We start from the raw sequence: 26,240 nt of genomic DNA, 5'->3' as shown, positions 1-26,240 counted from the left end.
ATTGGTGCATTTAATCCATTGATATTCAATGTCATTCTTGATGTGTGGATTTTTTGCTGTCATTTTTACTGGGTTTATGTTTGGTTTCTTTCCCCCTGTTTTGTGATATGAGTGTCTTTGTTCCTTCCCTATTTCTATGTTGTTTTGAATGATGCATTCATTGTGTTGGTTTCTGCGTCCTGTGTGCTGTGTGATATTCTCCGTTGTGTTTGATGTTGTTGATTCTCTGTCCATAGTGATCTGATTAATATTTTTTGTAATTCTGGTCTTGTTTTTATGAGTTCCTTTAATTTTTCTCTGTCTTGAAATACCTTTATATCCCCCATGTATTTGAGGGATAAATTTGCTGCATATGGAATTCTTGGTTGGGAGGTTTTTTTCTTTCAGAATTTTATATATGCCTCTCCCTCCATTGTCTTCTTGCCCTCAAAGTACCTGCTGATAAGTCCAAGCTTATCTTTAATAGGTTTCCTTTCTAGGTGACTGTTCATTTTTCTCTAGCTTCCCCTAGAATTCTTTCATTTTCCTTAAAATTTGGGAGTTTGGCTACCATATGATGTGATAAATTTCTTTGGGGACCTATTCTATTTGGGGTTCTTTTGTGATGTTGGTCAAATATGTGCCCTTGATGTCTTGCTATTTTCTTCATAGATTTTTTTTCTTTCTTCTTGATCTGGGATTCCAAATAAAGATAGGTTATTTCTCTTGATAGTGTCCCATAGTCTGATACTTTCTTCTGATTTTTTCCCCCTTTCAACAATTGTAGTCAGACTGATTGTCCTCAAGCTCACTGATTGGATTTTCAACTTCTTCCTTTATAGTCCTCGGGCCTGTTATTATGTTGCCTACTTCTGTTATCTCCTTATCTTCTAGGGTTTCTTTTGGTTTAAGGATTTTAGGTTTTCAATTCCTTTCATTTTTCTCATGAATGTTTCTCATGACTGTTCTCCACATCTCTTGATCCTAAACATCGATCTCATGAATACTGTTCCTGGTAGGTCCAGGAACTCTTTTTCAGAGTAATCTATTGGGTTTGGGTGATTTCTACTTGATATTTTTCCCTTGATTTTTGGGGTTTATTGTGGTTGACTGCTATTTATTTGACATCACAGTGTGGCTATGAATGGTGTGTGGGTTTCGGAGTCGAGTAGGAGTACTTGGCTCTACCTAGGGATGCGGGGGCAGTCCAACAGTAGTTGGAAAATATGCAGTGATAATATGGAGGTAAAGGGAGAGAGGGAGGGGTGAAGAAGAAAGAGACTGAAATAAAATTAATAATAGTATTAATATGTGGCCATCTGAATAGATCAACAGATTTGGAAAATGTATATCAAGTGGGGTAATCATAATGGGTCATTTTCATGGAAATATATTTCACAAGGAAAAAGAGAAAGAGCAGTAAGAGATAATGGCTGGGGCAGGAGAAGGGTATAAACAAATATTCAGACCAGAAGAGCAGGATTTATGTATAAATGTTTAGAAGAAGTATAGTTGAAAAAGAAAAGCAAAGAAGAAAAAAGGAAGGAAGAAGAGAGAAGAGGGAATGATTAAAAATAAATAAAATACAAAGGGAAACAATCAGGTTAAAAAAGTGAGGATATGTAGAGATGAGAAAGAGATACAGCCCAGACAAAAGTCTGGGGTGTGCATTGGGTGTGGGCACTAAACTTCTGTTGCTGCAGAAGTGTGAAGGTGAGCAGGTCTGTATACAGGTCTCTGTCTCTCATTCTATATTACCATGAACTTGTTGAAGCCCCTTCATATGTATGAAGTAATTCATTGTAAAAATCTTGAAATAGTCAAATACTGGTGATTGTACTTGCTTATATACACAAAACTTTGCGGGGGGGTGTGCATGTGTAGATACTCAATACATAGAGAGCAGTAAAATACATTGTTTTAAAAGTGGGTGATGCCATCGTGAGGTGACGCCAGTCTTCCGTGCTGCAGTGAACGATCTTGTTCACAGTAGTTGTATAATCGTTCATGTTCACTTGTGGAGTAAATTCCTAAAGGTGGAACTGGTCTAAAATAATGAAGCCCAGTCACTGCTCTTGGGGATGAAACCCGCCCCCACTCAGGCCGCATCAGATGAGCCTGCCTCCCTACCCCCTTAATGAGGAATGGATGACAGGTCACAAACCCAGTATCCCCATCTCTGCCCATTTGATGTTTGCTAGCAATGATGAAATTAAGTCTGTTTTCCTATTTGATTGATTTGCATTTATTTTTCTTTGAATGGATTTCATATCCTGGTCCTATTTTTCAGTGGGGTTATTGACTTTCTTTTGGATTTGACTGGGAAATTAACCCTTTGTGTTACTGCTTGTAAAACTCCATCCCCACCCCCACCCCCACACCAGACCTGATTTGTGGTTTGTCTCTTCACTCCATGTATGGCATGTTCTGCCCTGTGGACTTTAGAAAGAAAGGTTTGGGACCTCACCTCCCAACACCAAACAGCAGGCTGCTCAGAGTGAGGGGCAGTTCTGGTCAAGAGTCTTCAGTTCTTATTACTGAGTTCACAGCCCCTCCGACTGATGACGGACAGGTCTTCCCTGGTTTTCCTATATAATGATGACATAAGAATGCATACATAGAAGACAGTTGGTAGCATTTCATGTGGAATCAAGCCGTTCGTTTGACAATAGTTCAAAGCTCCAGAGTTTTGAAAGCCAAGTGATGAAATAAGAGCTAATTGTTGCCTTTAGTATATGGGACCATGGTCTGCACATTCACCCCTGTACCAGATGACAGCCCATGTCACCTTGGCTTATACATACCAGGCTGCAACTCTGTACTGGTTGGGTCCAGAGACTCGGGGATGGGTCCCGTGTGCAAACAACCAGAGGTAGATTTAATGGTGTTAAGGCCTCTCCAGGACTTAGCGTAAGGACTCTAGTGGCATAGTGGTGAACTAGGTGGGCGGCTAACTGCATGGTCAGCAGTTCCAAACCACCAGCTATTCCGTGGGAGAAAGATGCCACTCCTGTAAAGAGTTACAGGCTTGGAAAAGTCCATAGGAGGTGTTCCATCCTGCCCTGTAGGCTCACTCACTGTGAGTCAGCATCACTCGATGGCTATGAGTTTGGCTTTTGGTCTTGCAGGACTTGACCGAGCACATACAAGCTACATGCCATGGACATCACAGTCCGCATGGTTAAATTCTCACTTTGTAGCTGATGCAGTTCTGCCCTTGGAGAAAGCCTCTGAGTCCAGGGAACAGAAAGAGCTATACCACTCATAGTTCAAACACACACATTCGCCAGAGAGGTGCAGAGGTGGCCCTGATTGCCATTAGTCTCTTGCTGGCTGAGTCTGACCCAAGGCTTATCCTTGATGCCTGAAGTGATTGATGAAATTCAAAAAGTGAGGACTGCCTGGACGTGGGGGTGCCAGGCTGGTTTTCTTAGGCAAAAAGCATGCCAGCCAGCAGTAGTTCAGGTCACGCCATCAGCCTTCCCAAACTGCCACCAGCTGCCCAGAGTCAGGCAAGTGACAGGAACTCCACTGCGAGCGAGAGGGAGGGAAGGCCATTCCCAAAGAGGAAGACCTGAGGGCACATACAAAATGCTTTCTGGAGGAAAACCCCAAATACAAGCCCAGCTTCTCAGCACAACAGCAGGGCCTCTATCAGGAAGTTGTTGACATCCAAAAGAGAAAGATAAGATCAGACCACAGTCATTTCCCCCGCACTGCTCTCTACGTGAGAAAAGACAATCAATAAAAATAAAGCCTAAAGTTTGTATCTTAAAAAAAAATAAAGTGAGTAGTGACCACTACAAGTCCTATATAGATCATTACTGTAGAAAAGCAAGAAAGAAGGTATTTTTGTTTGAGCGAAAATGTACTGGAAGAACAGCAAAGAAATTAATAAATAGGAAAAATCCTTGGGCCCAGTTGTACATAAGAATTTAAACTATATTAATGCAATAGCTATTTTAAATATTTAAATACATTTTAAAATTTTAATGTAAAATATTAATTGATGGGTCTAGAGTCTCCTGCTTCTGAAAAAGATGGAATAGCATGAGCCACATTTAGCCTGAGGCAAGCAAAAATATCAGACATGACACCAAACATGAAGTATTGGCAATGCAAGTCAAAGATCATCAAGAGATGAAAGCAATGAAGTAATCCCCAGGATTCCCCAAGTTATATTCTCCCAAGGCTGTAATCCAAGAAGATGAATGCATCTAGAGCCCACTTGAAGATACTAAGCTGAGATTGAAGCTAAAGATTCTATGAAGACAGGTAGACTCTCCAAGACAGACCAACAGAAGAGAACCACACAAAGAGAAAGCTCCCAAAATCTACAGTGGTTCACATTAAGTATTCATCAGAAAATTGTTATAAACATACATATGAGGAAACCACCTGTGTCCATCCAGATAGGCTAGAAAAACAAATTCATAGACACTCATAACTGTGTAAGAGAGAACTTTTAATATCAAAGAGCAATTGTACATTAATAAAACATCCCAACCCAGCCCAGTACAAATGCATAAGTCCAATATTTGCCCATATGTCCAATACCAGTCTATAAATTCCTCTTCAGACTCACACAACACATGCAATGATGCTGAATGCAAGAAGATCACTGGACAGTGAATGGGAAGTCTTGTGGATCCAGTGGCAGTGGAAGCAGCTCATCTCAGTGCTCAGTGGATCTTCACGTGGCTCCTCCAGCTCCAAGGCTCTGGCTTGATCAGCATCGCTCCATGTGGCTTGTCAACAGGAATGTCTCCCAGGAGTGAGTGTGTCCCATCTCCAGTGAGCTATTTATCTTCATAGTGCCTCCAAATGAGGTCATCAAGCTGCGACCTGATTGACAGGCTAAACTCCACCCCTTCACTCTTAATCAAGTTGGCACCTGATTATGGAACTACCACACCATCCAAGACTGGAGCAAACATATATCTACTAATAAGAATTAGGAATTACGTTGTGCACAGAAGTTGCACAAGAGTAGTGTCTGTGCTCGCCAACTGGGCCTTGTGATTCACAAGACATTGAGAAGAGCACAAAGAAGGCGCTTACCTTGAGGATAGTGAATAATTGGTCCTAGCCTGTGCATTGCTTCAGTCCTGCCTAATAAATTGCATGAGCACATGAAAAAGGATCAACCCATTTCCAACTATGTCAACTTTATCCCAGAAGAAACCTCAAAATTATCTAAATGGTTACAAAAAATATTTATCACCAAAAGTATAAGAGGTTCAGAATCAAATGAAAAATTACCAGGCATACAAAGAAATAAATGACTCACAATGAGTAGATCATTTGTTCTTAGAACTAAGAACTGAGAAAGGATTAGAAGTTAAGAACACTAAATGGAATTACAACTTTATTTTGTTGCTCAGAACTCAAGTAGAGGCATTAAAGATATTTTAAATGACCAAAATAAAATCCTAAAGATAAAAACTATAATGTGTAAGATGAAAAATGTACTGAGTGAGATTGTGAACAAATTCGACAAGGCAGGAAAAAAGATAAGTAATCCTGAACATATAAAATAGCAGTTACACAAGACGAAACAGCAGAAAAGAGAATTTTTTTTAATGAACAAAGTGTGTCATTTGAGACATGTGTGTGCATGTGTGTGTGTTTGCATATGTTGGAAGAGAAGAAAGAGAACTAGGGACAAAAAAAATAATGGCCAAATTTCATGAAAACTATAAAACTTCCTGGTCCAAGAGACTCAAATAGTCACAAACATGAAGAATATAAATAAAACTATACCAAGTGACATAATAATGATATTCATGTCATAATTTCCATATAGTCTATATAACATGATATATATTATCTAGATCAAACATTTAAAATAAATGAGTTAAAATAGACATATGTACAGAAATACAAAGATAAGGACAAAGGAAATAATACAATTGAGAAGTAGGATAAAATAGCTAATAAATTGAAAGAAAATATCTTTCAACGTAGTATTCCACAGACAACAAAACATAGTTTACAAATGTAAGCCAAAAAAAGCTCATTCTTTTTTATTTTAATTGGGGCTCTTACAGCTCTTATCGCAATCCATACAAAAATCCATTGTGTCAAGTACATTTGTATATATGTTGCCATCATCATTTTCAAAACATTTTCTTTCTACTTGAGTCCCTGGTATCAGCTCATTTTCCCCTTCCCCCTCTCCCTCCTTCATGAACCCTTGATAATTTATAAATATTTTTTTCATGTCTTATATTGACCACTGCTACCTTCACCCACTGTTCTGTTGTTCATCCCCCTGGGAGGGGGTTATATGTACATCATTGTGATGGGACCCCCTTTCTCCCCCTACCTTACTCTTACCATCCTGGTATCACTACTCTCATTATTGTTCCTGAGGGGTTTATCTGTCCTAGATTCCCTGTGTTTCCAGCTCTTATCTGTACCCCTGTTCATGCTCTGGTCTATCAGATTTGTGAGGTAGAATTGGGGTCCTGATAGTGAGGGGCAGGAAGCATTAAAGAACTAGAGTAACGTTGTATGTTTCAAAAGCCATCTTTATACATACCAAAGCTGAAAGACTTTATCATCAGCAGGCTCTCACTATAATAAGTAGTAAGGCACATTCTTCGGGTAGAAGTAAAATGATACTAAATTGATATCTGAATCAACACAATAGAATTGATCAAAAGGAAATAGTAACTAATGAGATAAATATATTGCATAGATTTATTATTTAAATCTAAGAGATAATTGACTGCTTAAACAAAAATTGTAACAATATAATATGGATTTATGGATTTATAATGTATATGTACAATAAAACCTGAAAATAAATGCTAAGAGTTGGGAGAAATGAAATGGAAGTATATTATCAAGAGGTTCTTAAATTATTGATGACTGTAGTATAATACAATCTGAGATATGCTGTGATAAAATTAAAATATATAAACCCTAAAGAAATCACTGAAATAAACTAAAGCAATATAGCTAACACACACCCCCCAAAAAGGTACTAAAATAAAGGTACTAAAAATCTATTTTTCAAAATATTTCCGTAACAAACAAGAAAGCAGAAAGAAGAGAAAATCAAAGTAACAGGCTGAAAGCAAAGAGGAAGATGATAGATTTAAACCTAACCATGTGAATATTAATTAAATGATAATGATCTAAGACAATTAAAAGACCCAGCTTTATGTTTTGTTTTAAAGCAAGACCTAACTATACATGGTCCCAGCCAAAAAATGCTCTTTAAATATTAGTATTGAAATATGGTTTAAAAGGAAAATGATAGAGAAGTTATAAAGATTACTTTTTAGATCATACAAATCTAAAGAAAGTCAGCGTTGGTAGACTCATTTTAAAATCCAATCAGTACATGAAAATGGCATAGGACTGGGAAACATCTTGTACTGTTACATATCAGGTTGCTAGTGTTGGAGACTGAAGGCGCCAAATAACAGCAGAAGGTGTCAGCCACCAGGGTATTAGCAGGAATGGTACAGATCATATCATACTGATATCTGTTCAGTATGAACCGTATAAATTTTTTTTAAAAGCCTATTGCACCTTTTAACAGAGCAAAATACAAGAAACAAAACAAAAAATGGATAGAGACGCAACAAATGCAGAATTATAGTCATATATTTCAGTACCTTATGTCAATAATTGATGAGACAGCAATCAATTAAGAAACAGAATATTCTTGTTATGCCTGTGTATGTTCACTAGTATAATTAAGATCATTGGATGCATGAAATCCAAGACCGTTAAACCCCTCAGAAACCATAACATGGGGAACTGATCACCTGAGGGCACAGGGAAGGAGGAGGGGTGGGGGAACTGGTAACAATGTTGACTGCGGAGCCCCACTTGCCTACAGATCCAGCACTGCTGTGGACATACACATATTTCCGGTCAGGCCCTAATTATAATAATTATCTTAACGCAAAGCAACAAGATTACGATGCTTCAAGCAAGAGTGGAATACTGAAAAATTATCACTTAAACCAGGTCACCCAATTCATAACAGTAGCAAAATAACAGTGATGAGTAGCAAGGAAAATAATCCGATGGTTGGGGGGGGGGGCCACACAACATGAGGAGCTGTCTTAAAGGGTCGCGGCATGAGGAAGGTTGAGAACCACTGACTTAAACAAAAGGAGTATGTCTTGGAATGGCAAAGAAGTCCAAAACCAGCACTATCAAAGTGAAAGCCTGTATTTATTTTCCAACTTTGGCGTGTAAATTAAATAACCAATTTGGGCTACTTATTTAATATTCTACTGTCCATTTCATAATCTGTAAAGTGGAGATGGCCTGTCCCTAATGATGCTTGGGAAATGCTTAATGAGGGGTTAAATTAAAGAGACTGTCTACAACAGCATTTTCTATATGTTCATCTGTCTAAGTATTAGATCCCTTTAACTTTAAGGAAAAGCCACAAAACTGAGGGTAGGAAATGTGGGGCCGCGGGACATTGGTTGCATGAAACCTGAGCTGCAAAGCTTGACGCTCACAAGGACCCCCTGCCCTCCACCATGTTCCCTTCTATTAGAGTCCCCAGGGGAGCCCCCTATCCATTTAAAGAAAATCAATATTGAAAAGCTCAAAGAAACTGACCACCAACATAATATATCCTGAGGGGTTTTGTTGTTGCTGTTGTTTTTGCGAAATGCCATTGTCCCCAATAGCCTTGTCCTTTAAAGAGTCTTGCGTTCATTTTACAGGTCCCCTGTTATGGCTGGAGGCCTCTTTGCTGTGGATAGAAAATGGTTTTGGGAACTGGGTGGCTATGACCCCGGTTTAGAAATCTGGGGAGGAGAACAGTATGAAATCTCTTTCAAGGTAAGCCACTAAAACCTTCTCTCATCTCTAACTAAATGTGACAATTCTGGTGGAATACCATTTTCCTTTGTGCAATATATGATGAGATAACAATGAAAGTAGACATCATTTCCCCAAATAAACTTGTAGAGAGAGACCTGACTTCCTTCAAGTATTTATATGCCAACTAGCAAGATCATATAGAGTGAAAAAAGGGGGGGGGGGAGAAAAGTGTACTGATTCAAAATTTCATTAATTTATTAATTACAAGTAAGCCTGTTTTTATATGGAATTAACCCGTATGTTTATGCTCCAAGTAGGGGCCCTCCAACTATTTAAATGGGGCCAGTCCACTGTCCCTCAGACCCGTTGGAGGGCCGGACTGCACTTAAAAAAAAAACTAAGAACAAATTCCTAAGCACACTGCGCATATCTTATTTTGAAGTAAAAACAAAATGGGACAGAAACACCCGGCTGCCTGGATGAACATCCTTGGCAGGCCACATGTGGCTTGCAGGCCATAGTTTGAGGACCCTGTATCAAATTTCAAATTTTATGAGTGAAAAGTACTTCCCACAACATGTAAAGAACAGATCAACAAGGAAGAGCACTGCACAAAAGTCGTATTCCATGGAACACTGAAAGGCTGTCCATGTTTTCAATGTATCTCTGTATCATGTGGACGGGAAAGTGCCCAATCTACGTGTGAATCATAAATACACAAATTCAGCGTTTCGCATCTAACAAAATGTTGCATTTAAATTTTCAAAATGTTTCTAAAGGTCTCATTTTTATATTTATTTTTCTTTTCTCATACTCATTATTTATACAAAATCATAGAATTGATTCTTGTAACATTTATCATAGAGAAATCGCCTACTAAGTAGACCAGCTTTCCGAATAACTTCCATTATAAAATCAAACCTGATTCCCGCTGAGGAAAAGACTGCATCCTAATATAGTACAAGTCGCACTTAAGAATCCAGCAACACAGTTTAAGTTTGTATATAAAAATCAAGTGATAAAGTGATATTTATAAAATGGTAACAGCTATATCCAATGTGTTAACAGAAATGTTATGTTATCGTGAAATAAATAGCCTGAAGGAGAGATTGAGGAGGCATGATTGCCGCTTTGGGACATTGAGAACGCTTCCTGACACCGTGCTGGCAGTAAGCCTTGAAATTCCACTTACTGAGTTAGTGATTTTTCTACCAACATTCAAACACATCTGATCTCACAGCTAATTGTTGGGTTTTTAAAAACTTGTAGAAGCATTTATTTTTCATCCCTCAAATTTACCAATGTCTGTTAGGTTCTTCTGTTATAGAGCAGTGGTTCTCAACCTTCCTAACCCCGCGGCCCTTTCATACAGTTCCTCATGTGGTGGTGACCCCAACCATAACATTCTTTTCGAGGCTGCTTCATCGCTGTCATTTTGCTACTGTGATGACTCAGCCGACCCCTGTGAAAGGGTTGTTGGACTCCCCAAGGGGTCACAACCCACAGGTTGAGAACCGCTGTTACAGAGTCTATGGCAAAATAGGCTAACATGTGCCAGGCCCGAGCTAAATACTCTATAGGCGTTAGCTAATTTAAAACGGCAACTCTAGGAGGTGAATGTTATCATTGTGCAGATGAAGAAACTGAGACTGAAAGAGAGAGAATAAAGTACCTAATGTCAAGGATGGATTAAAATGCCCTATTTCTGTTGAATTATAACAAAAGCACCCAAATCAAATCTACTGATACCATTTCTAACAGCACTGCTAACCTTTCACCCCTGTCTGGGGGTTTCTCTTACTGAGCAGAAGTACTCGTCTTCATTACAACCAAATAACTCAGCTGAAAACGTTTTCCCAAAATATTATTTATTATCAAGTATTTCCCAGAGATTAGTGGATGCAAAGCTTATAAGTGTGCCTTTTGAAGAAGTATACTGGAAAAAATTACACTTGACCCCACCTTTCAAGAAAAAATGATATTGCTCTATTTATAATCTGATCAGATTTCAACTCACCTATCCCCATGAAGTTGGTTCTGCTTCATAGTGACTTTGAAGCTGTAACGTTACATGAGTACAGACCCTCAACCTTCTCCCAGATAACAGCATTTTTCTCCCACAGAGTATCTGGTGGATTTGAACAGGCAACCTTGTAGCTAGCAGTCGAGGGCTACTCAATAACACCACCAGGGATTCTCATCAGAATTCAAGGGATGCCTTTTATTAATTTGCTTTTCACAGTCCAAGAAGTTTTTGGATTTTTTCTTAAATTCTCATAATTCATGAACTCTTTCCATTTAAAATGATGTTAAGGGAAATTTTATTAAACAATAAATACCTGGCTTTGAATGATTAACTGGAAGAAGGATAAAATTGCACTTGAAAGTCTGGACAGTTGGCACAGTGTGTATTTGCATTGTAAATCACAAAGGGGTCTTTTAGATAAATATTAACTTGCATTTCTTACTTTTTCTGTCACTTGTATCTATCACATCTCTTCTGGGTGACCTGAGATTTTATTACCCCATTTCCTATTTTTCAGTTATCTGTCATTCTGAAGGATATAATTGGAATTCAGCCCTATCATCTTTGTCTAGAAACCATGGCAACAGTACTGGAAGTTCAGGACTAAATTGCCACGGGTTGTTTAGTTGGAATGACAGAGTCTTTGGCGACAGCTATGTCTTACAGGATCCCATTCTAGACATATCCCTTCACTCTTCCCCACTATTGTATACTGACCTTGAGCTTCCTGTCCCTCCCTGTTCATCTTTTTAACATAAAGCAGAACAAACTTCACCAGAATTTAGTAAACAAAGAAAGAGCCCATATCTCTGAAAATCTGTTTAAGTTGCTAAAATAATGCTAACACCTTTACCGGTCTGTTTTCCCCCAAGTGAATTTTTACACACATTTCAAATGTTAGCCTTTCTAAATAATCAGTCCTTTGAATACAAGAAATTCTTCTAAAAATGCTAAAATGAAAATGTAACTTCTATGTATGCCCTTTGCCTCCTACTTCTTTCCTCTGTTTCCTTACGCTTTCCTCCTGCCCACTACCATGTTCAGCCTTCATTCTGGTTTCAGTAATTCCTCTCAGTTACCTTGCCCTTGGTTACTCCCTATCAATCCTCCCACCCACCCCCCTCACTGGTTTTGAACCACTTGTTGTTCCCTGGTCCCTGGGTTGGCCAACACTTCCTCCCTTCCCTTCCCTCCCACACTCTCATGTCCCTCTGGGACCGTTGGTCCCGTTATTTTCTTCTCACATTGTATGTCCAGCTATCTTATCTAGGTGGACCTGAAGAGATAATAATGTGTGCATAAAATTGCGGATAGCTTTGACGGCACCAAACAAAGTGGCACATAAAAACATGGCGACAACCACAGCAATACCGACAAGTGAGCAAACAAAAAAGCCACTGACATACAAAATTTAAAAGAAGAGAAAAAAATACATAAAAGAAAAAAAACTGTTAATAGTTCAAGGTCTGTTTGTTGACCTTTAGGAGTATTTTCTGGATGAGTCTGATGGGGTATTATGTCCTGGCACCAAAGTCCGTCCTTTATACTCTCTCAGGACCTCCTTGCTCTGCTTCCCCCACCACTCCATTGCACACCCCCAGTGTTTTGCCTCAGTGTGATGGGATCAGCTCAATCACACATCCCACACTGTGCAGAGATGTACATATGTAAATATATTTATGACTATGGGGGAAATAGACCTCTGCATATATATTTATAGGTTTAGTAGTAGGGTAGCAGATAGACATTGGGCTTCCTTGTGTACATTCCCTTAATACAAGAGCACCTTGCCCAGCTGAACAGTCATTCCATGATACCCACCTTCCAGATATGATCACCGAAGACAAACATGTGCATAAGCAAACATGGTGAAGAAAACATATGGTGCCTGGCTATCAAAAGATATAGTGTCTGGGGTCTTAAAGGATTGGAGGCAAACAAGCGGCCATCTAGCTCAGAAGCAACAAAACTCACAGAGAAGAAGCACACAAGCCTGTGTGAACACGAGGTGTTGAAGGTATCAGGTAGCAGACACCAAAGAACAAAAAACATCATTGTGTGATCACCTTCCCCACATAAACGCTGAAGACAAATGTGTGCATAAGTAAGTGTGGTGAACAAGGCTGATGGTGCCCGGCTATTGAGAGATATAGTGGCTGGGGTCTTAAAGGCTTGAAAGTAAACAAGCAGCCATCTATCCCAGAAGCAACAAAACCCACAAGGAAGCAGCACACCAACATGTGTGATCATGAAGGGCCGCAGGGACCAGGTCTCAAGCACCAAAAGCGGGGGGGCGGGGGGATCATATCATCGTGAATGAGGGGAGTGCGTGATGGGGACCCAATGCCTATCTGTAGACAACTGAACATCCCTTGCAGAGGGGTAGTGGGGAGGAGATGAGTCACTCAGGGTTCAGTGCAGCAATAATGAAACTCACAACTTCCTCTAGCTCTTAAACGCTTCCTCCCCCCAACTATCATGATCCCAATTCTACCTTGACAACCTGGTTAGACCAGAGGATGCACAGCAGTACAGATGGGAACTGGAAACACAGGGAATCCAGGGCAGATGAACCCCTCAGGACCAGTGGTGAGAGTGGTGATACCGGGAGGGAAGGTGGGAGTAGAAAGGGGGAACTGGTCATAAGGATCTACATATAGCCTCCTCCATGGGGGATGGGCAACAGAAAAGTGGGTGAAGAGAGATGCCAGGCAATGTAAGATAAGATAAAATAATAATTTATAAATTATTCAGGGTTCCTGAGGGAGGGGGGAGTGGGGAGGGAGAGGAAGGGGGAAAAGTAAAATGAGGAGATGATTCCAGGAACACAAGCGGAAGGCGAATTTTGAGAATGATGAGGGTAACGAATGTATAAGTGTGCTTTACACAATTGATATTTGTGTGGATTGTGATAAGAGTTGTATGAGCCCCAATAAAAAGATTTAAATTTTTTAAAAGGACTATAAAAAATGAAAATGTAACAGCAAACATGAGCTGAGTACCCAGAAACATTTAGAATGAAGCCTACAGACTGCATTCCGTGAACTCCTGTGACATGAGATAGAAGAATGGATCTCCTGCCAAGAACATTAAAATGTCCTGTTCTACCGCATGCATCTCATCAAAATGTTTGCATATTCATCCCAATATTTTTTGGACTCTTCATAGTCCCAGGAAAAACTCTTGATGAGTAGACTCACCTGTGGCTAAGATTCCAGGTGAGATGAGCATGGGTGCAATACATTCTAGAATGAATCCACTGTACCTGCGAGTCCCTCAGCCTAGTTCAAAATCACTTTCCATGTGTCGTAGCTCACTGTAAATAACAGCCTTCATGGTGTGCCATAGTCTTTCCTATGTGGTTGGATTAAAATGTAGACATTTAAAGAAATTTTAATGTATATTTCACAAACTTCTAGCCCTCATAAGTCATTAATTCATTCCACAGACATTTATTTATTTATTACAATGTGCCAACACTGCTAAGCTCTTGAGATTCAAAAACAAATGTGATATTGGAAAGAGATTATTCTCTCATAGCAGCCTCAAAATATGTAATATAGTTAATACAGAATATGTAATATAGTTCCTCAGAATATTTAATCCCACAGTGGCAGTAATAATTCAATACATATGTGATAACCCTTTCCTAGCCTCCCCTCTTCTAATCTTTTTATTTCAATTTATCCAGCATTTCATTATTTTTTCCTAAATTGATTTCTTTTCTTCTCCTAAAAGTTCATAGTTGTTCCTTATTAGCAGACAAAACAAATGACCACATTTAATCATATACCACAAGACTTTTCCATAAGTTATCTGCCTCAATTTACACTGTAAACAAAGTCAACTACAGTTTCCTTCCCCGTTCCACAGAAGATGGAAACATGCCTCCTTTTTAGGTCCCTATATGTTTTAAATAATCAAGCAGACTTGCTCTACTCATGAGAAATTTGCTTCATATTTTTAATGTTTAATCATTTTATTGGGAGCTCTTACTGATATCATAACATTCCATAGCTCAATCACATCAAGCAGTGCTGTGCAATTGCCCCCACAATCGGTTTAAAACATTTTCTTTCTTCTTGAACTCCTTGATATCAGCTCTCCTTTATCCCCTCCCTCCCCCACCCTTCCCCCCAGGAACCTGTATTCCTGTCCCCTACCCCACCCCCCAGGAATAGGCTGTATTTGGTTTTAGGTTTCTTTGCCATATCTTACATGATTCAACGTATATTTCCGCATACAATTCTGTTAATTGATTCCATCGAGTGGGGTTACCCAGTCATCAGTGTTATCCCTCGGTAAATGCTAATCAACACCTTCCACTGCAAGCTCAGGTATCATGCCTACGAGGGTATGCAGGGGCAGTCAAAAGAAAATCAGTAGAAGCCTTGGATCAAGCGCAATTTATATGAGTATTTTGTCCATTAAATATAAAAATCAATTAAACAAGGAAAGATTTAAAAATACATTAAGAAGGCCCTGTAAAGTAAAATGCATAACATGTATTTACTCACCTTAAAATGTGAGATCTACGTGCAAAGCTTGTTTCTTCTGTGTGTGCGCCTACTAAGTGAGTACGACTTGTTAGGCACCAACCAGTTGGCTTCAACTCATAGTGACTCTGTGCACCATTGAATGAAACTCTGCCCAGGCATCCTCGCCATTGTTATGTTTGTTGGTTCGGTTACTGTGTCGATCCATCTCATTGGAGGGCTTCTGCTTTTTCATGGACCCTCTACTTCTCCAGGAATGATGTCCCTTTTCAGAGACGAGTCTGTCCTGATGGCATCTGCAGCGTCCAAGAAGAGAAATCTCGATATCTTCGTTTCCCAGGACCCTTCTGGCCACCCTTCCTCCAGGACAGATGTCTTTGTTCTTCTGGCAGCCCGTAGCACTCTCAATATTCTCTGCCAACACTGGAATGCGGGTGCATCAATCCTTCTTTGATCTTCATTAGTCATGGTCCAGCTGGAGCAAAACTCTTGACTCACTGCTATCGAGTTGATGCCGACTCATAGCGACCCTATAGAACAGGGGCGAACTGCCCCTGTGGGCTTCTGAGACTTGAACTCTTTACTCAAGCAGGAAACTCAGTCTTTCTCCCTTGGAGTACCTGGTGGTTTTAAACTGTTTACCTCACGATTGCAGCCCCAGTGGGTTACCTCTCTGCCACCAAACCAGAGATACAGAAACCAGACCCATAATGCATGATCTATGACTGGATTCTCTTCTCTTGCAATAAAATCCTAAAGACACTAAAATTATGTTAAGGCCGCAATAGGATCCTCTGGTTTATCATGATTTTCTCCATTCTTTTATTATGACTTTGCCACCTTTAATCTGGCAGCACTAGTTTTAGTGATTCATCAATTCTTCCAAATTTCAAATTCATTTTGACGTGAGCCACAGTGTTTTTCCTCTTGTCATAATCACATTTAATCTTTTTGACACAATCTTTCATTAAATTACATAGTTACAATAAAAAGTAGCGCAGTCCTATTTGGGGGGAAATACAGTCATTGCCTTTAGGGTAAGAATGTACAATAACTCAATTACTGTATTTATGACCAAAAATATGCAGGTAGATTCCACAGAGACTTCTACTCATAGGAGCATCATTCAATATGCCTTACAGAAGGAATGGAAAGTGATGCTTAATGCTTTAAATTAGGTCGTCACAGTCTATCTGTGCTCGCAAGAGTTTCCAGTCTGATAACGAGACGGGGGACTCATATCGTAAAGTTAGGTGCACAGCTGCTGTTGCTGAGAGACAATTTTCTCATCTGCTGTTCTGTTCAGGTCTGGAAGGAAGACCTCCTTTCTGATTCCCATCCCTTCTAGGTCCCTCGGTCCCCTGAACTCCAAACGGGAGCTTTCTGGTGCCTGGGGCATTGTTGGATACGTGTCTTTGGTGCATCTACAGGGGAATCACCCTTGGGGAAAAACTCCGCCCCTCCGTTTCTTGCCCTCAACACTCACACGCCACTTTCTCTCCTGGTTTGTTTTTTGCTTTGTTTGTTTTCTTCAGGTTGCCTCATCTTTTCCTCTTCCCATAGCTCAATCATATTACTATTTCTGAAGGGAGAAAGAAAAAGCAAAGCTCAAGGAAGCACCTGGGGTTTCTTTGAGTTTGGGGTTCAACTTCAGTGTCATTGGGAAAGCAAAATGCTCCTGGAGAGCTAAGAGAAGGAAAATGCAGGAGCATAACCAAGTGAATTCTTCAACTTCTAATCTAGCACACACCGCAGAAGCAAGCACGCTGCTTAAAGTGCATGAAAAAAATAACAGATTTTAATAGGCAGCACCCCTCTTAAGGTGATGCAAGTCATTTGTTCCCCATTACTAAGCAAAAGTTTGGCAGTTCAAATCTACCACGGATGAAAGATCTGGTGATTTGATTCTGAAAAGTCACAGTCATGAAAACTGCACTGAATAGTTCTACTCTATAATATGTGGGGTTACATGAGCCAGAATCCCCTCCACACCAAGGAGGACCTTTTGATGTGGTGATGACATAAAGCTTGTTATGTCATGCTACCTGTGTCCCAAAGTTCTGGCCATTCCGTTCTCTCTATGGTAACCAAAGTGACGAGTCAGCACTGGGAGGACACGAAGTTCAATTTCCTCTCCCATTCAATGCTAATGCATGGGAGAAAAATGATCATTTCTACTTTATAATTGCAAAGAGAGCCCATTATCTAGCTAATATCAAGGACAATATTCTAAGCTGCATTTTTTCTGGAAACCATTCACTGAGATGGACCTTTTGGTACAAAAAAATGCACTCTCTGAAATGACTTTTAAAAAGAAGGCAGTTTCTCCATCTACTCTGTATTACATAAAGGGATTGACAACTCTCATCGTTGTTTTTACTATCCTCAAAATTCATGGTTATTCAATAAAAGTTGAATTATTAGTAGGGAGTAATCAAGTCCTGGTTGGATTAATAACCACAACGTTCGTGGTTCAAAACTACCAGCAGCTCCACAGGAGATAAATGAGGCCGTCTGTTCCCATAAATATTTACAGTGTCAGAAAACCTACAAAGCAGTTCTACTCCATCCTACAAAGTTGCTATGAGTCATAATTGAATTGGTGGCAGTAAGTTTTAATCATTAAGTAAAGACGATTCAGTTCGTTACTCAAACAAGATGATAGCCATCGTTCTGGAATTATTGTAGCTCACTAAAGTCATATATTCCATAGCTTACCATCATTTTACAACTGCTGAAAACAAATGCAGATTTTATTTAACATGAATAGCTCTAAATTCTGCAAAGTAACTGTCATATTCTCAAAGGGGAAAGGAGCCTTCAGTTCTATGGTGGAATTCTTGCCTTCTATGCAGGAGACTCAGATTCAATTCCTAGCCATTGAATTTCATTAAGAGTCACCACCTATCAACAGAGGCGTGTTGTTGCTGTGATGTTAATCAATCTTCAGTGATGCTCTCGGGCTTAGACAAACTAAGAAGAAAGGACTTGCAATCGACTTGATAATCAGCCAGAGAAAATTCTATTGGATCACAATTGTCCTATTCTTAGTCACAGAGATGGCACAGGATTGTGCAACATTTCCTTCCATTGAGTCTGGGGTGACCATGAGCCTGGGGTCAACTCTACAGCAACGATCTGCAATGAGGAAGGGGGAAACATCAGTCCCTTCTCTGAAACATTAGGAGTAGGTCTCCCTGCTGGCGGTCAGAGCTTCACTGGAATGATTTTGGCACAAAGGATAGCTGGCCAATAGTGTTTGGAGGTTTGTTCGGAAAGAGGGATTGTGCTGGCAAGCATATCTGTATGAAGCAGGCTGTTAGTGAGTAAGAATATAAGAATGATACTCAACATTACTGACTTTTCCTTTTTGCTCATTTTGGTTTTGCAGAAGACTCACCCAGGCATATATTGGCACAGATCCCACACAGGAAACTAAGGGGCCCAGGGGTTGCCCCGTTGGCAAATAGCCATATGGAGCATGTGTTATTGGCATAAAAATACAGCAGAAACATCTCTGCAGCAAACACTTCCCAATGAAACTTGAGGCATAAAGAATAAACTAGACTCAAAATCATGTACCATAAGGTGGAAATCCATTACCTTTGATAATATCTTTCCCTTTCCCCTCACATGCGTCTTAGACAGTTACTGGTGAGAAATCCTCCTAGGAATTGGGCTTGAAAGGCTGGCAGTTTCTTGTTATGTGGCCATAATCACCTTTTAATCATCTTGCTTGCCTGTGATATTAGCAGTAGTAGTTGATAATTTCTGAATTCGACTGAGCCACTTTTCTTTGAAATGGGCACAAAAATGGATCTCTTGTAGTCAGTTGGACATGTAGTTATTTTCTAAATTGCTTGACACATTCTGTTCAGAAGTCAGAGATTCCAGGGTGAGTAGCATCACCGTGGAAGCAGCCCAATCGATCAATTCTTATACACTTGTTTTTGCCAATGCCTTCTGTGTAGTTTGAACTTCTGTCTTCAGTTCTTAATCATAAGCTACCTTTTGAAATGACTGAACAATGACAAATTCCTTTTTGGTATGTTGCTGTTAGGCGCTATCATGTCAGTCTATAGTCAGCGTAGGTGCCACAGAACAAAATACTGCCTGGCCTTGTCCCATCCTCACAATTGTTCAGCTGAGCCTGTTGTTGCAGCCATGGTGACCGCCACTGGCCTTCTATTTTACCAAGCATGATGTTCTTTTAGAAAGGACTGTTCTCTCCTGATAACACACCTAACATCAAAGTCTAAGCATCTTCTCTTCTAAGGAGCATCCTGACTTTACTACTTCCAAGACAGATATATTTGTTCTGCTGGCCGTCCATGGTACCTTCAATATTCCTCACCAGCACCATACTTCAAGTGCATCGATTCTTCTTCAGTCTTCTTTATTCATTGTCCAACTTTCACCTGCATATGTGGGAAGTGAAAATACCATGGCTTGGATCAGGCGCACATTAGTCCTCAAAATGACATCCTTGCTCGTCAATGCTATGGTTTTTGATGATTTGTGTCCGGTGCATCACCGCGCCATTCATAAACTTGGGTGAGATATATTCAAAGGACATAGTTTGGCTCTTGAGGACTTGTTTGATTTTCATCAGCTGCTACTCCAATTGACATACGAGCAATTGATGGTCTATCCAGTCGTCTCCTGGCTTTGTCTTGACTGATAATATTCATATTGAATTTCTTTGTTATCTCTTTCCACCTACATAGTCGATTTGATCACATGTAATTAATCAGAGAGGTTTACATTTGCAAAGGGCTTCCATTATCTTTTAATTATAGTTTTACACAAACTTTTGGAAGTCCCATTAATAGTTATCAATAATGTTGTTGAAAAAAGTATTTCCAATAGATAAGTCATTGATCTCACAGAATCTCTCGTGTAGTCTCTGGTGTTGTTTTTTAGCACCAAGATTATATTTTCCAACTACTAAAGCTTCTTTGTTTCCAACTTTTACATTTTAATTCCTAGTAATTACTAATGTATCACAGTTGCAAATTTGATCAATTTTAGACTGCAGATGTTTATAGAAATCCTCAATATATGCATCTTTGGCATTTTTAATTGGTGCATTTTTGAACAATAATCATATTATTGGTCTATATGATAGACATATGAATACTAACTCAGCACTGACCACTTTGTACATCTGGATAAATCCTGAAATGTTCTGTTTGATGATGAATTCTTTCCTCTCAATGCATTGTTTCCAGTAGAGTAAATCATATTCTCATCAGATTCACAGTGGCAATGCCAGTTCATTTCAGCTCATTAATGTCTAAGATAGCAAGTATTCCATTTCAATTTTTATAACTTCCAATTTCTCTAATTTTTACTTCTTGTGTTTCATGTTTTAACTACTAATGAATACTTGCCACTGTTGCTTCTCATTTTGAGAAATACCACATTAGCAAATGAAGGTCCCTAAGGCTTTACTTCTCCTGAATTATTAAGGTTGCCCTACTGTGCGGAGGCTGCGCTTCCCTAATAGTATTTTGAGTGCCTTCCCATCTAGAACTTTATGTTCCAGTACTATATTTTAATCTGGAGTAATATTATTTTGTGATACGTAAAGTTTTCATTTGTGAATTTTCAGAAGTAAATTACCAGGCCTTTCTTCTTGGTCTGTCTCAGTCTGGAAAGTCTACTGTAAACTGTCCCTAATGGGTGCCACTGTTGGTATGTGAAGTACCAATGGCATAGCTTCCAGCACCACAATACACAAGTCACTACAGTGTGATAAATTAACAGATAAGTGGTGGGAGTTTACATTAAATAGTTTCCAAAGGTCTTCTTAAATATACCCAGATCCATATTGACAGGTTCATACCTCTTTATATGGAACTCAAGAGTTGTCAGATATAAACTCTAAAAGCAAATCCCAGGTAAGCTTCTAAAGTAAAGCAACAATTTCGAGCCAATGGAAACCTTGGAGTAGAGACAGTTCTTAAGTCATTTCCTTCCTGTCGGTCTGCATCATCGGGTATCGCATTTTCCTCATCCCATTACTCCTTCAGCCATACGCGTCACTCTCCCTGAAGTCACCAACCCTACTGACAGTGTCCCATGTGTTAAACAATGCACAGATTTGTAGGAGAAACTACAAAATAATGGAACTTTGTGTAAGGCCAACAGTTCACAACCATCGGCCAGCTTCACAGAAAAAATAAATAAATAAGGCTTCCTACTTCCAAAAAGAGTTCCAGGCTCAAAAACTCATAGAGGCAGTTCAACCCTGTCCTACTGGGTCATTATGAGTCAGAATTGATTCAATGGTAGCAGTCTGGTTTGGGTTTATTAAAAAAAGTGGATACAATGGTATAATTCTCTTCTACCATTGTTCAAATGGTATATGAGGCTTGGCTTTAATTGCCGTCCAATACACCTCATGTGAAACTACCGTCCATCCATTAATGGAGGTCCCAAGTGGCTATAATCTTGAACAGCCTGCAGCTGCACTTCTAGACAAAGAAAGACCTGGTGAACTTCCAAATGTCAACTAATAAAAACTCTATGGATCTCAGTGGTCTGAATTGCATCCAGTTGCATCTTTCAGAGAAGATATGGGACTAGCCGCATTTTGTTCCATTGTGTCTAAGAGAACCAGGAGTCAGAAACAACGCCATGGCAGCTGACAATGGGATTCCAAAGGAAGAGGGCTGTGCCTGGAGAGAGGTCCCCAAGCCAGTCCCTCTGCCCTAGCACTAACTCTTGAAATCTTCTTCTGCCTTTTGTTTGTAAAACAAGCCTCCAGTGAGAGAGCGCTTCAAGAAGTTTATGAACAAATACAACTAAAAGATAATGGACCTTTCCAATAACTTTTTTGAAGTTCTCTCATACATCAACAAAGAACCTATCGTTCCAATGAATATGCATTTAAATTTTTTACAGAGCTGTCTCAACACTCAAAATCCTTCTACAGTAATTAATGTATACCCCTAAAATAGTTTACTTCCCTCCCATTGAGAGTAAAACCATTTCATTTTAAAAGTGCACTCTTTCCCCCATAAGCTATCATTATATAGGCGAGGGTGGTGATACTTTGTACAAATAGTTTTGCTAGAAATAAATCCAATCTTATAAAACATGCTCTTTAGAAATCTGCTTCATGCCAAAGATGATTCCAAAATATTTTATAACCTACTTATGGTTTTTATGAGACAGCTAAGTTAGGGACCTCTCCTTACTTTTCAGGCTGCAAAGGACCTCCAGTGAGAGCTGCGTTTTGTCTATAAAATGGGACAGAGCCTTTTCATGGCACATTAGCTTCCCCCGGGCATGCGGGAGCATATCTGGAGTTGCTCCTGTGGGGGGCTTTCTCCTGCAATATTTAGCTTCGGTGACATAAAAATATCCATTTTAATTCAACATACCCATAATTGATCTTCCAAAGAAAATATTAAGATGGCTCTAAACCCATTCAGAAACTCAGAGATAAACAGAAACAGCTGGCAAATGTCTCATAAGCCAGTCTGAGATTCATTTCAATTACCCAACAAAAGGTACCTCAGGTGTAACAGCATTTTCAAGTTTACTTTTATGTCTATTAGATATAAGCCTAATGGCAAGTATGAATTCCTCCCAGTTGCTACTTCCTTTATGCCTGATGGCATTTTTCTAATTCCCTATTTTATTTTTGCTTTTATAGATCATTGTAAAGTGAGCAAGATCTAAAAATTTACATAACATTCAGTACCTGTGTTAAGGTCAATTTGACTGCCTGGAAAAATCCCTTTTTTATTGAGTTGATTTTCAAATTTTTCTAAGTCACTTTTTCCTCACAAGGAAAATGAAATATAATGTAATTAAGATTCTGAGACCTAACCTTTTTAAATTGACTGGTCTCCCAGTTCAAGAACTATTTATATAAAAAGTTACCCAAAGGTCACCATGTAACGCAAGTCCTTCACTCCCATCCTGTGATGACATTGTAGACAACGTTAGAGTTAGCATGCGGGCATTAGCATTAGGGATGTAAGAATCCTATTTTTACTCTCATCTAGGTTAGCAACCTATAACATGAAAGTCCAATATAAATTGACCTCCATGACACTCTCTACCTCATCCAACGATGAGGAGGACAGCAGACAGCACAGTGCTTACCTCCCCACCACAGCCCTTCACTGACACGCACCTTGTCGTCATGTGTGCCCACTCCTGTCGTACAGGACATATTAATACGCAGTGACACCACATAGCAGAGTAGAAGTCATCCTAAAGCAGATTTTATCATATGGCTATCATCTCTTAGCATCGGTGATGTGCCACATTAGGGTGCTGTATGCATTACTTAGTCCTTCCAACTACCTCATGAAAGATGCATGACTTCAACTTCACAGAAGACTAAGACAAGACACAGAATAGAATAGTAACCTATCTAATTCAAGCCCTGGTCCAAAATATTCTTTCCACATGCCATATTATGAAAGTATGTCAACTGCCCCTCAAGATGAAAATAATTTATAAACGCCATTATGAACTTTTAGACATGTCCATGTCTTTTATTGTGATGACCTTTACTCATACTGAATACTGCTAAAACAATGATTTATCAGGTTACCAGTTTAAAGACCATTTTCTTCTACTAACCAAATGTCTATAACTTCTAGAAAAGAACAAATGTGAGCTAAAAGAGATGGTCATACATTCAATTACTGTAGCATTCAGTAGGTGGTGCTGGTTTCACCACTAGAAGCAACCTCAGCTCTCAAAAATGTTTGTCTCAACAGCAGATATAAAAATTTTCAAACGTAAAGAAAAGAGGTTTACTTTTCCAAAGTGTCTGCCAAAATTATATTCACCTGAGTACCATCTGACTTATAGGTTTGTGTCAAAGGGTACTTTTGATACACAAAGACACTCAAAAATTCGCTCTTCCAGAAAGAATTCTTTGGGTTCCTGGACTTAACCTAACACAGAAACCCAACTCAAATAAGAAAATTAAGGTTCTGCTCCAGTAGAAAGAAAGAAAGAGAGTGGAGGGGGGCGGGGGAGAGAACGATAGATCTGGAAAACAGGTGAGCACTCTGCGGCCTATAAACAGGGCCCCAAGGGCTCCCAATACCACTTCCCCGCATCTCTCCCCTCTGATCCTCTGTCATAGGCTTCTTCCCTAGGAGAGCACTCGCCTTCCATGCTGCCAGTATAGCGATGGACAGCTCTAGGGCTGCCTTTACTGTGCCCAGGGAGGTACCAGTAGTCCCAGTTTGATAGTCTCAGGAAAGAGCTTCAAGTAGCCTAGCCAGGCCATGTTTCCACCCTGCCAGGAGGAAAATAGTATAGCTGGCCACTCAAAGGAGAGAACCCATTTGGATGTCACTACAAGAAGCCAATTTAAAAACAGTAAGACTAAAGAGATCGCAACAATTCAAAACTTCTATTTATAAAATTTAACACCTTGTCATTTGATTTCCCTTTAAGCTTTTTTGAAGGTTGTTCTAGTGTTTAATGTTTTGTACTTTCTCTTTGATGGAGGTTTTCCCAGTTTCACTTTGTGACTATGGTTACTTGTTTGTTGTGGTGGTGGTAGTGATGTTTTGGGGGGTTTTTGGTATGTTTTTCTATATATGAAATCCAGGATAGGTAAATCTATAGAGATAGTAATGAAATTAATGGCTTCTTGAGGTGTGGCAGGGAGGTTGGGGAGAAATGGGAAGTTATTAACAATGAGTGAAAAAAGAAGAAAATGTTCTAAAGCTGATTGAGGTAGTGATGGTACATTTCTTCTTGATGAGATTCAACAATGGATTGTATGATTTGTGGATTATGTTCCAATAAAACTGCTAAAAATAAAGTATTAAAATGTATTTTTGGTAAACAGGGAATGCAGACAATTTGTCATATATTGACAATGGTATAAAGCAAGGACATCATTCTAATGTATCTGATGAACTATAGAAGAATTAATTAAAGGAAATGAGAGGTCATAGTATATTATGTAAAGAAGCAAAGTAAAGCCAATTAAAGATGTTTACATCCATATTTTATCTTCCCCAAGGCTTGGTTAATGTTATAAATTAGCCAAGAACAAGTTAAGTTTCTGTTTGTGTGTTCCATTCCTCCACCTGAACTACAGCTTTTAAGACTCCTTGGCATTCATTTCCACCTCTCCTCTCTTCATTTGTCATCCTATGGTGGTTTGAATCAGCTATGGTGCTGATATTAGAAAGACTAGCAGGGCCAGCCAGGTTGGGCAGGATTCAGCACAGCTTTCAGACTAAGACAAATGAGGAAAAAGGATATGGAGATCCATCGATTAAAAAAAAAAGCCAAAGAAAACGTTATAGGTAAAAGCAGAACGTTCTCTGATAAAGCGCCAGACGATGAAGCCCTCAGTTTGGAAGACTTTCAGAATACAGCTGCCTCCTCAAACGAGTTCACCTTAACGATGTCAATCAATAAAGGAACACTTCCAGGATCTTCATCTGCTGATGTAGCGCAATGCAAAAGGAAAAGAAACAATTAAAAACAGCCTTCAATCATTGGGTCTCTATGCAAGTACTCCCGCGGTGCAAGAACACTTTGTTCTAATAACCTGGCATTTTGTGATGCTCACCTTCCCAACAAGATTAACGAAGTCAAAATGGGTGCATAAGCATTGTGTTGAAGAAAGCTGATGATGCCTGACTATTAAAAGATATAGTGCCTGGGTCTTAAAGGCTTGAAGTTAAACAAGCAGCCATCTAGTGGGGAGACAACAAAGACCACATGGAAGAAGTGCACCAACCTGTGTGATCAGGATATGTCAATGGTATCAGACACCAGAAGACCCCAAATAAACAAATATCTCAATGAAAATTATAGGAGTTGAAATGAAGACCCAAAGACCATCTGTAGACAATTGGACATTCCCTCACTGAAGGGTCACAAGAAAAGAACAACACAGCCAGGGTGCAGCATAGCACCGACAGAACACA

General features: G+C 39.5%; 1 protein-coding gene across 1 annotated transcript in view; it reads left to right on the top strand.

Moving 5' to 3' along the window:
- The window catches only part of GALNTL6 (polypeptide N-acetylgalactosaminyltransferase like 6), a 1,308,188-nt gene that overhangs the window by 1,143,139 nt on the left and 138,809 nt on the right, over nt 1-26,240 (top strand). Inside the window, exon 7 of the mRNA XM_075555794.1 lies at nt 8,685-8,802. Within this exon, the coding sequence (XP_075411909.1) occupies nt 8,685-8,802 (118 nt within the window). The remainder of the gene's footprint in view (nt 1-8,684; nt 8,803-26,240) is intronic.

The sequence above is a fragment of the Tenrec ecaudatus genome, chromosome 8 (genome assembly GCF_050624435.1).
Source record: "Tenrec ecaudatus isolate mTenEca1 chromosome 8, mTenEca1.hap1, whole genome shotgun sequence".
NCBI classification, from domain to species: domain Eukaryota; kingdom Metazoa; phylum Chordata; class Mammalia; order Afrosoricida; family Tenrecidae; genus Tenrec; species Tenrec ecaudatus.
The sequence above is the reverse complement of the archived record's forward strand: the minus strand, read 5'-3'. Positions and strand labels throughout refer to the sequence as shown.